The sequence below is a fragment of the Rhinolophus sinicus genome, linkage group LG10 (genome assembly GCF_036562045.2).
Source record: "Rhinolophus sinicus isolate RSC01 linkage group LG10, ASM3656204v1, whole genome shotgun sequence".
In the NCBI taxonomy this organism is placed as follows: Eukaryota; Metazoa; Chordata; class Mammalia; order Chiroptera; family Rhinolophidae; genus Rhinolophus; species Rhinolophus sinicus.
In genome coordinates, this window is record NC_133759.1 from 51,795,924 (window position 1) to 51,807,937 (window position 12,014).

Sequence of the window (12,014 nt, forward strand, 5' to 3'; positions counted from 1 at the left end):
GGCATTGTGCTAGGTGCTGGAGAAACAACAGGAAGCAAAGTTTGACAGGATCTTTACTCTTAACAATGCTTATAGTCCAGAGGGAAAACAAGCATTAATGAAGATGTTATCCTCCTACCCCATTACAAATTGTTTCTAATGCTATGAATAAAAATAGTGAACTGTTTTCCTCAAAACAAATAGTTTCCATAATTCCAAGTGAATTTTTAAAAAAGGACTACGACGATCCCTCCCCCTACTTCAGGAGTCTGTAAATGTACCTACACAGCCCTGGTCGAAAACACCCCGGAAGAGCTAATGCTCCTTTTAGAGGGAAACCTGGGGTTCTGCCTTTATGTTTTCATTGTGTTAATCATTAATGTTTTCAAAGCCACATAGAAGAGGAAAATTACTCAGACATAATGTCCTAAAGGATAAAAGATGACCATTTCAAAGGCAAATACAAATGGGGAGATGTATTCATTTTCTATTGCTGCTGTAACAAATTACCACAAACCTCGTGGTGTAAAACAACACAAATTTATTATCCTAAAATTTTATAGGTCAGAAGTCCGACTGGGTCTCACGAGGTTAAAATCAAGGTATTGGCAGAACTGAATGCCTTTCTGGAGGCTCTAGGACAGTATCAGTTTCCTTGCCTTTTTCCAACTTCTAAAGGCTTCCTTCATTCCTTGGTTCTTGGCCCTCTTTCTCCACCTTCAAAGTTAGTAACAGGTTGAGTCCTCATGTCACATCTGTCTGACCTGCTCTTTGCCTACCACTTCCACTTTTAAGGGCTCATGTGATTAAAAGTGGCTCCACCCAGAAAATCCAGGATAATTTCCCCAGCTCAGGTTCTGTACCCTTAATCATACCTGCAAAGTCTCCTTTTCTATGTGACATAATATGTTCATAGGTTCTGGGGATTAGGACATGACATCTTTGAGGGGCCATTATTCTACCTACCATAGAAGGCATGGAAAATGTTCTTGTTAAGGGTGAAAAAAAGTAGAGATACTTCATTCTGCATAGACAAAGCAATAGATACAAAAGGATGCCATTTTTCTCTATAGCACCAAACTGCTTACGGTGGTTATCTCTGGGAAGTGGAACTATGGGTAATTTTTCATTGTGCTTTTCTGTTCTCCAAGTTTTTATTCCATTAAAAATAAAACACTTAAAAAAACTCATATATTGTGGTTAGTTAGGATAATATCTATATTGTTAGGAAATGCATGCTGATCCATTTTGAAGTAGTGTCATGATATCTGCGACTTAATGTCAAAGAGTTCAGAAAGCACATACATAGAAAGATAAGGCAAATATGGCCAAATGCTAACCACTTTGCATCAAGGAGGGGAATATATGTGTGTTTATTGTATTTTTTTTCAATTTTGTAATTTTTTTTCAATTTTGTACATTTGAAATTTTTTATAATAAAATACAAATTTTTAACAGAGAAATTCTGTATTTTATATCATTGTCATTCTCATTTTCAAGAAGAACTTCATGTATACAAGTGGACACTTTGGTCAACATTGCTCAAGCAGTAGTTTGCCGTAATCAGAAGTGTCTGGATGCTGGTGGTAACCACTTTGAGCACCTCTTGCAATTGCAGAAGTCAAACGTGACTTGTACTTATCTTTTGTTATCGGTATATAATGAGTATTAGAATTTTAATAGTTTTTTCTTTCTTAAAAAAATATATATGTATATGTATATATATGCATATACATATATATATTCGGCACCTTTCTATGTGAAATGACTAGGAAAAACCTTTTAAAAACTATTCAGACAGCAATACTCTTTATTTTAATAATTACCTATATACTCATTTTTGTTGTGAAATATATAAAATATTATCAATATTTCATGAAAAAATGATAAAGTTTGAAAAATGTAACAGATTCTCTAGAAATCAGAGTATTTAATTTTTAATTACTATTTTATATATGTATGGTATTTAAAATCAATATGTATACATAACTAGTATAAAATCGTTAGTTATAGTAAACTGTCCTTTTATTCAGGAAAAGAAAATAATAACTTCAGCATCTAAGCTAGAGGGGATGATAAGTTACAAAACCAAGGCAAGTTTTCTTCAGCAACCATCTTTGTCACTGATACCAACTTATATAATTAGATTCCAGGAAATGGGGAGACGGACCTGTCTGGTTTCACTTAAAAAAGTCTCATTTCTATAGGGATGCTTTTTCACCATCAACAGCCCATTAATTTCTCTGATAACATTTCATGTGTCATTCTTGTCAACATGTTAGACTTGTGCAGAGGAGACTGGGTTCTCGAAGTAGTATGCCCAGGGCAGGACTAGCTCCATAATTTGAATAGTCCAGTACAAAGTGAAAATGAGGGACCCTTTGATAAAAAATTATTAAGAATTTCAAGACAGCAGCATCCTTCTGACGTTATATACATCCCTATGTAAGGTCACACACACCCACAAAATCCACACTGCGCAAAACCCAGCAGACTCCACAAATGGTCTCCTCCCACCAAGCCTTGTATGCTGGGCATATTGGTGGGATTGAGGGTGGAAGAGGAGCAGGCATGCTAGATTCATTTTACTCTGTAAGTCTCTTCACTCCATTTCAACCTATCTTCTTAGGGAGGCTTAAGACCAAATATCCCTGAGAAATCTATCAGTTCTTCAGAGTATAGCCATTTGGTGAGAGGCTGTTGACTATTCAATGACAGTGTTGTACAGGAGTAGCAATAAAGCATTTCTCTAAAACAAAAGCTCTAATGGAACTAATTAAAAGGAAATAAATAATTATATTCAAAAAGGATGATTGAAAATGTCATAGTTTTCCCAGAACAAAGAATATACTTAAAATGTTTTTTTAATCACTAGATGAACAAAACTACGACATATAAACAGTCTCTGCTATTTTAATTGGTTACTAAGTTATTTAAATACAAACCCAGATATACCAATAAAAATTGAGAAAGAAAATGCTTCGTGTGGCTTTCTGAACCATCCCTTTTATTCTAAAGCTTTTGCTGCATTCCAAGTAACATTCTTAAATTGATTATAAAAAGCAAGAGAACATTTTCAGTAATCAAAAGTGGAGTTATGCAAAGAGTAACAAAAGTAAATATAATTTCTTCCCTTTATCTCTCCCTTCTCCCCAATACAGGCTTTTTGCTATTAATATAAAGTATTTATCACTTTTAGGAATAAGGCTCCTACTGTTGATTTTCCCATTTCTAATAAACAATATGGTATTTTAAAAGGGCATGCCTCATGTTGCTTAGAAAAACATCTGGAAGGATATAGTTAATAAACTGTTAAGAGTGGTTAGCTCTTGACTGAGGATTTGTGATGAGGCTAGAGAGGACTTTTCCTTTCCTTACTTTGCTAATTTCAATATATTCAATGAATATGTATTCGTTTTATCAATCCAAAAAAAAGTAGCAAAGATTTTTATTTTTTTAAAGAAAAAAACCCACCAGCATGTACTTTAGCATGGTGATTTAGGATCAGTCACTTAATCTCTTTGGGTCTCAGTTTCCCTACTTATAAAATGGGATTAATACCACACAGAAATGTCATGAGAAAAACGCATTACCACATGGCAAATACACATTCAATAAAGGTTTCTTCTCTGAGCCTTGGGTTCTTTGCCTGCAAAAAGAGGGCGCTAGATTAGTAGTCTGTGATCCTCTTGAGAGTTAATATTCTGATTCCCTTTTTCATATTCACAGAAAAAGATTTTCTAAATGAAAGATAAATGTCTTTACTCATCTTCAGGTAATTTTTTTTCTTTTGTTTCCTGTAGAATCAGGAAGCCAAAAACAGATGAGCAGTACCTTTGGAATGTTTGGGCCACTCCACCCTAGGCACCTGGGAAATGACAGGGTATTTCCACTCATTAGAATCTCCCTGATGAGGAGAGCCTTCCTTATTTAGAAGAGGCTCAAACTTCAGTTTTAAGAAGCCAGTGTGTGCCATTAAAAATATTATATACTCTCAATTTTATTCTTTGACTACTCCAGGCCTCCTCTTTAATTAGTTTGCTTACCTATATTTGCAATCCAGATACTCTGCTTAAGCAGTTATGCAAGTATTCTATAATTCATTATATCATATGTCATTGGTTAAAGTCCAACTAGATCATTATCATTTAGGGAAGGTTGCATAGTAAGTGAGCTTACAGAGTTGTCTCCTACACATCTGAAATGCTAATAATTGCCTGTCTTTCCTGGTCGCAGGATAACAATGTTACAATTATCTCTTTGGTTTTGTAATATTGAAAAGTAGCATGGTTCATAGCAGTGGTGATTGTTATCAGTCTATTAAAAAGGTAAAAATGAAAAAAGGGAGAGAGAGCTACAACATTGGGAAATACTACCATTCCAAATTTCCCAAAACATAATGTTTTTTATTTAATTAAAATATTGAATGGATACAGAATCATAGAGAATCACCAAAATATTGAATGGATACAGAATCATGGCTTTGAATTCTACTTATTGCATGTATGAGATTTCTTAATTTAAGCTTTTTCTGTGCCCACTGAATACCAGTGGGTGAATACCTTCGGTGCCATTTTGGCATTTCCGGCACCCTGCGTAGCTTGGTAGGATTCTTTATCCTTCCAGATTATAGCAATCCCAGCTTTTTTTTGCAGAAAAATAACCTATCCTCTTTGTTTAATATTAATATTAAGAGGTATTGTAATATAATTGAACATGAAGACATGTTTTTTGTTTCCACATTTATGAACAAGTTTTCCGTATACAAACTAGGAATAATACAACTTGCTCCTTACTGTATGTGGAAGACTAGGGGAATTCTTACTATTAGTAATAATAATAAAAACTAACATTCTCTGAATTTCCTAGGCATCATGGTAGATACTTTGTCTTGCATTATCTTATTTAACCCTAATAAGACTCTGGGAGGCATTATCTCCTTTTTTCAAATGAGGAATATGAGGCTTAGAGAAGCTAAATAATTTATCATTTACAGTGCTGGTAAACGGTGATGCAATGTCTAATTCTGAAACCTTGATTTTCATTACTCTACTTTGACCTTCTAGGAGAAGGATGAAAATGTTCTGAAGTCCATTGGGTTGCCTCCAAATCCTTCAGTAATTGAAACCACACTTTTGTGCCCCTCTCCTTAACCCCCAACCCTCATTGCTCCAGTAATACAGACTTACCTATAATTCCTTTACAGTCCTGTTATCTTAAGTACCTGAGTCCTTGTTTATGTTTTCTTGGCCTAAATTTTGTTATCACACAATACTACCAGACTAGCCTACTCTTACTCATTTTTCAAGTCTCAGTTGAAACTATTCTACCATGCTCCCGTTACTCTTGATATATTTATTACGGTAACGGTTTTATTGTGTTATCATCTAAATTGTGAGAAACTCAAGGGAGTCTTTCTTTCTTTCATGGTTGTATTTCCAGGACCTTCAAAATATCTGTTTTCCAATAGGCATTCAATTCAATACTTATAGAATGAATGAATGCATGAATGAAAGAATGTATAAATGACTTACAAGTTGATATACAGAGCTCATTAGGGATTTGTAGAAGTACCTGTATTACTTTATTCCAGCTACCCGAAATGAAAAATTTTCATCCTCTTATATTAAAATTTGTCAACATATCCTTATTTTTCTCTAGAATAAAGTATATTGAACACAGTATTAGTTCAATACATATTTGCTGAATTAGAAAAGTATACCAGTTCTTTTTTCTTCCCTTTTTTTAAAATTTTTTATTGGGGAAGGGGAACAAGACGTTATTGGGGAACAGTGTGTACTTCCAGGACTTTTTTCCAAGTCAAGTTGTTGTTCTTTCCATCTTAGTTGTGGAGGGTGCAGCTCAGCTCCAGGTCCAGTTGCCATTGTCAGTTGCAGGGGTTGCAGCCCACCATCCCTTGCAGGTGTCGAACCGGAAACTTTGTAGTTGAGAGGATGCGCTCCAACCAACTGAGCCATCCGGGAGGCAGCTCAGCTCAAGGTGCCGTGTTCAATCTTAGTTGCAGGGGCGGAGCCCACTATCCCTTGCGGAAGTCCAACCTGCATCCTTGTGGTTGAGAGCCCACTGGCCCATGTGGGAATTGAACCGGCAGACTTCGGAGTTAGGAGCATGGAGCTCCAACCGCCTGAGCCAAGGGGACGGCCCTATACCAGTTCTTTACAATCTAGTGCATATTCTTCTCTCCAGACTCACTTTGTGCCACTCCTATTTTATCCTATAATAATGAATAACAGTATGTAATTTTATTCATGTATCAAATATTGTTCCTTTTCTGGCTATTCTCTATTCCTGGAAATATATGAAGGAGTTCAGCAAATTTCATATTTATTGTGGTTTTCCAAACTTCCTTCATTCAGTTCAGTTACCTCTCCTAGAAGGCCATCCCTGGTCCTTTTAGCACTCAGTGCTTGCCTCTTTCAGTCCTGATTACATCAAAGTGAAATTTTTCTGCATCTGTGTTTGTCATCTCCCTACCCCCATCTCTATCCCACAACACCCAAGTGTCTAGGTTTTGTTCACCTATGTGTCCCCAGAGCTCAGCAGAATTTAGGGCAGGGCCAAAACAGTAGACACAAGTATTGAAATGAATTAATAGGTACTCTTTAATGAGCAACACGGATTATCACCTTGAATTCTAGCAATAACAGGTGCGTTATGTATTATCTCCATGTTATAGATAAGAAAACCAGGTTTGAAAATGTTTAGAAACTTGCCCAAGGTCACACAGTAGTGAAGTCCGTTGTCAAAGGAATCGGATGGAGCCACCATTGATTCTAAATAAGATTCATTTCCACCATCTTTTCTTGAACTTATCTGTAAGATTTTGCAGTCTTTTCTTTCTAACACCAACGACTCTTCATCTGCCCTGTTACTATGAATGGGGGCAATACCCACCCCCTTTTTTCATATTGGAAATTGTTGGACCTTTTTGTGGAAGCAACGTTATTTTAAACTTTCTGAAGTCACACTTTTTCCGGGATAGAATCTGCGTTGGTGCTCTGGAAGACATGATAGGTACAGTGGAAAGACCGGACATTGGAAATAGCGGGGACTAAGAAATAATTTTCCTCCGGGCAAGATACACAGCGAAGACTTTAGCAGAATAATGTTGGCCTCTCTCCTTTTAGATGCACAAATCCTAGGACTTGTGGGAATTTGATTGCTCACTCCTAAGGGAGCTGTGGGAAAACTATTGCCCATAGCTAAAATGGCTGCTAATAACATCTCCTTTGGATGGCTCTGTTCTCTTTGCTCGTTGTTATTTTCAACGAGGAAGGTAGTGAATAAAATGTAATAAAAGTTCGTACCGTATTACTAAGATGATAAAGTAGGAAGTTGGCACGCTTTGTTTATAAACCTGCAAAGAGTCAAAGTCCTTCTTGCCCTTAACCAAAATGACCGTAGAGGTCGTCCCATGGTTTGAAGCGTTCGGCCCTTAACTAAGATGGCTTCCGGAGACTAGTTGAAAATTAGCTTGCCCTCTTTCCTGCCCCTGACAAGCATGGCTTCGGCGGCGTCGATCACGTGACATCCCCGGACTACGGCGCGGGAGAGGGAATAGGAGGGCCCTTGAAGGGTGCGCGTTCCCGTGGCTGTGCACCCGGTAGGTTTCAGTCAGAGTCACTATGGCGGCCGGCGCTGGCAAGGTAAGCTGAGGCGGCGGCGCCGAGGGAGGCTAGACTTGTCGTGGCGTCTGGCCTTCAAATCCCCGCAGCCCGTCCGCGGAGAGGTCGGCCGAGGTTGCAGCCAGTCGTGGGGGTTTGGTGGGGGCCGGGTTGAGGAGCGCGAAAGCTGAGGCGGGCGGGCACCGGCGCCTGACGGCCGTTTGTTTTGATGTTTCCCTACCAGGTCGGAAAGTTTCCTGCCTCGTCTGGCATAGCCTGAGCGTGTCCCACCCGCCAAGAGTGGTGGAGGCTGCGGGCGGACTCAGCCCGGGGCCTCCAGGCCTCTCCCCCAACCTCCGGGCCAGCCTCCCTCCCCCACCTCCTCGTCCTCCGGGAGCTGCGGCTGCGGTCCCTGAGATGCGACCCTCGCGGGGGCGACCCTGAAAGGAGGCGGCCGGTGTGTTGAGCAGCAGCCAGGAGTCCAGGCGTCCAGGGACCAACTTCCTGCTAGCGGAGACCCCCGGGGTCGCGCCTCGCTCTGTCCGCACCGGCCTGCGGAGCCGGATCCCCGCCCTGGTCGCGGGGGACGCCCGCCAGGTGCCTGGGAGTCCCCACTTGGCCACTGCCCGCGCCCCCGCGGGTTCCTGCTCCTCGTGCCGAGGACCCCATCCACCGCCCCCTCGGCTTGTGCCGGCCGGGGTTCCCGTGCCACCTCCCGGCGGCCTCCGCGCGTCAGGGGCAATGCAGACTGTCCCGCTGGCGGTCTAGACCCCTCGCCGCCCCTCTCGCCCATCCACTTCCGAGGCCCTTGGGGACAGGCGGTGGCTACCCAGAGGTGCTCGGCTACACCTTCCTTCGCCCCGAAAGGACCTTCCTGGCCGCATCAAACCGACCCTTCCTTCATGCTGCAGTGCTGCAACGTTTCCGCCACCGAGGGGGAAAAACGGCCGCGATCCCAAACAAAACACAAGAATTGGTGTGTGACTCATCTGCTTGGATACCTCCAGTCCCCAAACTGTGTTCCAGGAGTTTTCTTGGCTGAAGCTGTCCGATGTTTGAGGCTTTTCTTCCCGAGGAAGATGATGGACTAAAAGCTGCCAGTTGGGGACTTTTTGTGAGCTGGCTGTTAGAAGAGGTGATGGGGCTTGCGCTGGCTTGTCTTCCTACTCAAGAGAAGAGTTGTTGATGTTCACTGGTTATGCTTAGACAATGCGCAGTTTGTTTTAATTTAAAATTTTGGGGGGGATAGGGGGCGAGGCTTGCGAAGGGCAGTCCGGATCCGGTGGAACTCCTCTTTATCCCTTGATAGGAGAGACACCCCCCGTCTGTCCTCGATGCCGTCAGCCTTGGCCATCTTCACTTGCCGTCCGAACTCTCACCCGTTTCAGGAGCGTCATGTCTACCTGGACGAACCCATTAAAATCGGCCGCTCAGTGGCCCGCTGTCGACCCGCGCAAAATAATGCTACCTTTGATTGCAAGGTGCTGTCAAGGAACCATGCTCTCGTCTGGTTTGATCACAAGACGGGCAAGGTAATGTCACCACATTGTCTAACAATCATTACTTTTTGTTTCTCTTTGCCCTTTCCTTATAATGTATGCGGGATCCCAGGGTTTGCACCCAGAGACTTTCAGCAAGGCCACAGAATCAACTTTTTGTATTTCTGGTTCTAGTGGAAATTTAATTGAGGTGGTTGAATGGAAAACAGAGAAGGTATTGTAATTAAATGCCTAGGGAGGGCGATGGCATCTTGATAATGTGGTCATTCCCAGTGAAATCCCAAACCCTAATTCGTTTCGGAAAACTAGATAGTGAAGCTTGGCTTCTTACTTTCAGTCTTTTTAGAAAGGTGAATTTGCAGTTCAGTGCTTGGTTAAGCTAGCAGCAGTTCCCAAAGCAATGCAGGGAATCTGTGGCCATTATTACACTGGGGCTCAAGTGTCTCAGCGGTGAGATATAGTATACACATAGCTCTTAGTTGAGTTCAGATCAGGGCCTGTCTAGTAAGGACAATAGTTTGTGTAAAGTTAGTTTTTGAAAGATTTGATACGTATATGCCCATGAAGGGAGTAATTTCCAATTATCAAAGGCAATTTAGGCATGAATAATTACAACTATATTTTTAGAGTTTTGTTTGCAAGTTGAGGGAACATATATCTATTGCTTTTGGAAATCACTTTTTGATGTTCCCGGCAGCACTTATTTAAAAATACTGAATGCATTCTTCCAGAGGTGATATTTCAAAAGCAGTGTTAGAAATTAACTTATTTTCTGAAATTATATCCAGTTCTATCAATGAGTGCATTACCTAGATGCCATAGGATGAATTTAGTGCTCTTCACTTTGAATGTGACCATTTTTACTTTTATATGTTGGCACCCTAATTTGCCATACATGCGGGTGCTTGTATTTTAAGAATACAAGGAAAAAAATTAAGTTAAGACCCTTCCACTTTTTAAAACTCTTTATGTGTGTGAAGAATATACTGATCTCATCTTTGCTTAAACCTCGGGTTTTAGTTGAGCTACTGAATCAATTCCAACTTAGAGTAAGTTATGTAAGACTAATAAGAATATCTCGGATTTCACCTCCTGACTTTTTGCTCCCTCTTTTTGAGTTAAATGATTAAGTCTTTTTTAAAAGAAGAATTTAAGTCTTCAAGAGTAGTGTTTTGAAATGAAAGAAACCTGAAAGTAAGAAAGTAATACTGTGTTGTTACTGAATTAAGGAATTATTATATACATTTTTCAAAGAAAGGAGGAAAAGATTGCCCGAGTGCTGTGTGCTTGCATAATACCTATACCCTACTCTGTGTAGAATGAGAACTGAAAAGGATGTTAATTTTTTTGTATAACACCACATGCTCATTTACCTGTGAAACAGACCCTTTCTTTCCTCCCTGGAAGCTAAAGTTTGGGTGCCTGAAAGACCTTATAGATTACCCATAATAACTTAAAGTGAATATTCATAAAACCCATCTTTCCAGCAATCAGATTCAAACATCATTTAATTGCTAGTGCCTTAACCAGCTTTTGCATTTTTGTCTCTGTGTCCCTGGGCAACAATTAAGGTCCAACTTAATCAGATGATAGGTTTGCTTAAAGTACATACTCTGCAAATGTACATTCTTTAGTTCGATTAAATACTGAAAGGAGACTCAAATTTTTTCTCTTACTTATTTGAAAAACAGTGATTACATGAACAGTGCTTTTCATGGCTATACTAAAACCCCCACAATAGGTTATTTTGAGATGACTAAGAATAATAGATTAATAGTGTGTATTATATAAATTTTGATGACATGTTAAAATTTTAAATGGAATTTGTTATTAGACAAACTTATATTTAAAGGATACACAACTTCTTCCTGCCATTTTTCTCCCCTGCTTTATTAGCTAAAACACACTCAGGATATGAGGCCATTACTTTAGGTGTAGATATAATTATTGGTTATTGTACCACCAATCTAGTTAAAACAATTAACCTATCAGATTTTGCCATGTGCTCAAAGTGTTTTAGGAATTAACTACTTAAAATTTAAATTTGAGCACAGATTTTTACTGAACATCTGTTATGTGCCAGGTATCATTAGTTCCAAAGAAAACCTACAATTTGACCAGATATCATTTATTGTTTTCTCTGTGAAATATCCAGTTTGAAGATTTCTGCTATAATTGTCCCAACAAAAGTCCCCCATCTATTCCCAGTAAATTTCTTTATACAGCACAAGAATCCCCTCCTATAAGCATCTCCTCGTGCAAGTTTTTCTTTCCCCCCAAACATCAATAAGCCTCAGTTTTCTCTTGGGATAATAAGAGTACCTACTTTTGTTTTGAGGATTGAGATAACCATGTAAGTAATTTAGCACCCTTTTCCTGACCCTTATTAAATAGGGCTCAGTACTTATGGAGGAGAGTGTTTAGGGTTGGGGGAAGAGGGAACTATCTAGGACGCTCTGCAATTTGCTGTAGTGCTGTGGAGTCTTAGGAAGGTAATGAGAAATTTTTTTCCTGTATGTGATGGCATATGTAGAAGTAATTTTTTAAATTGAAACATACGAAGTTGAGAACTTTGTCCAAATTGGCACTTTACCTGGGAGGTAGAAAGTTGGGGTAATATGCCCTTTGGTTGACTTTCAACTTGTGATTGTTGCATTTAGCATTGGCCATTAAGAGAGACCCATTAAAATCTGGAGGAAATAGTAAACACTTGAAAGTTTTTGATTATTCAAGTAATACATGTTCGTTGTAGAAAATTTGCAAATTGTGGGCACATGGAAATCCAGGTGACACTTTTTCATGCTAAGTTCATGGAATATGTTATGGTACTTAAAACCTGTATGTTGGAGGGTGACAGGTTTGCCATTAAGTGGAATTTAACAAGTTTTCTCAAATCATCTCCTCAGGGATG

At 39.7% G+C, this 12,014-nt stretch overlaps 1 protein-coding gene across 36 annotated transcripts in view; it reads left to right on the forward strand.

Annotated features, from left to right (window-relative positions):
* Positions 1-8,836: 8,836 nt before the first annotated feature.
* The window catches only part of SLMAP (sarcolemma associated protein), a 118,812-nt gene continuing 115,634 nt past the window's right edge, over positions 8,837-12,014 (forward strand). For all 36 annotated transcript variants that reach the window (XM_074313170.1, XM_019724167.2, XM_019724164.2 and 33 more), the window contains exon 1: positions 8,837-9,136. Coding sequence is in view for 35 of the 36 variants with exons in the window: in XM_019724167.2 (XP_019579726.1) it covers positions 8,939-9,136 (198 nt within the window). In the remaining variant the exon portion in view is untranslated. The remainder of the gene's footprint in view (positions 9,137-12,014) is intronic.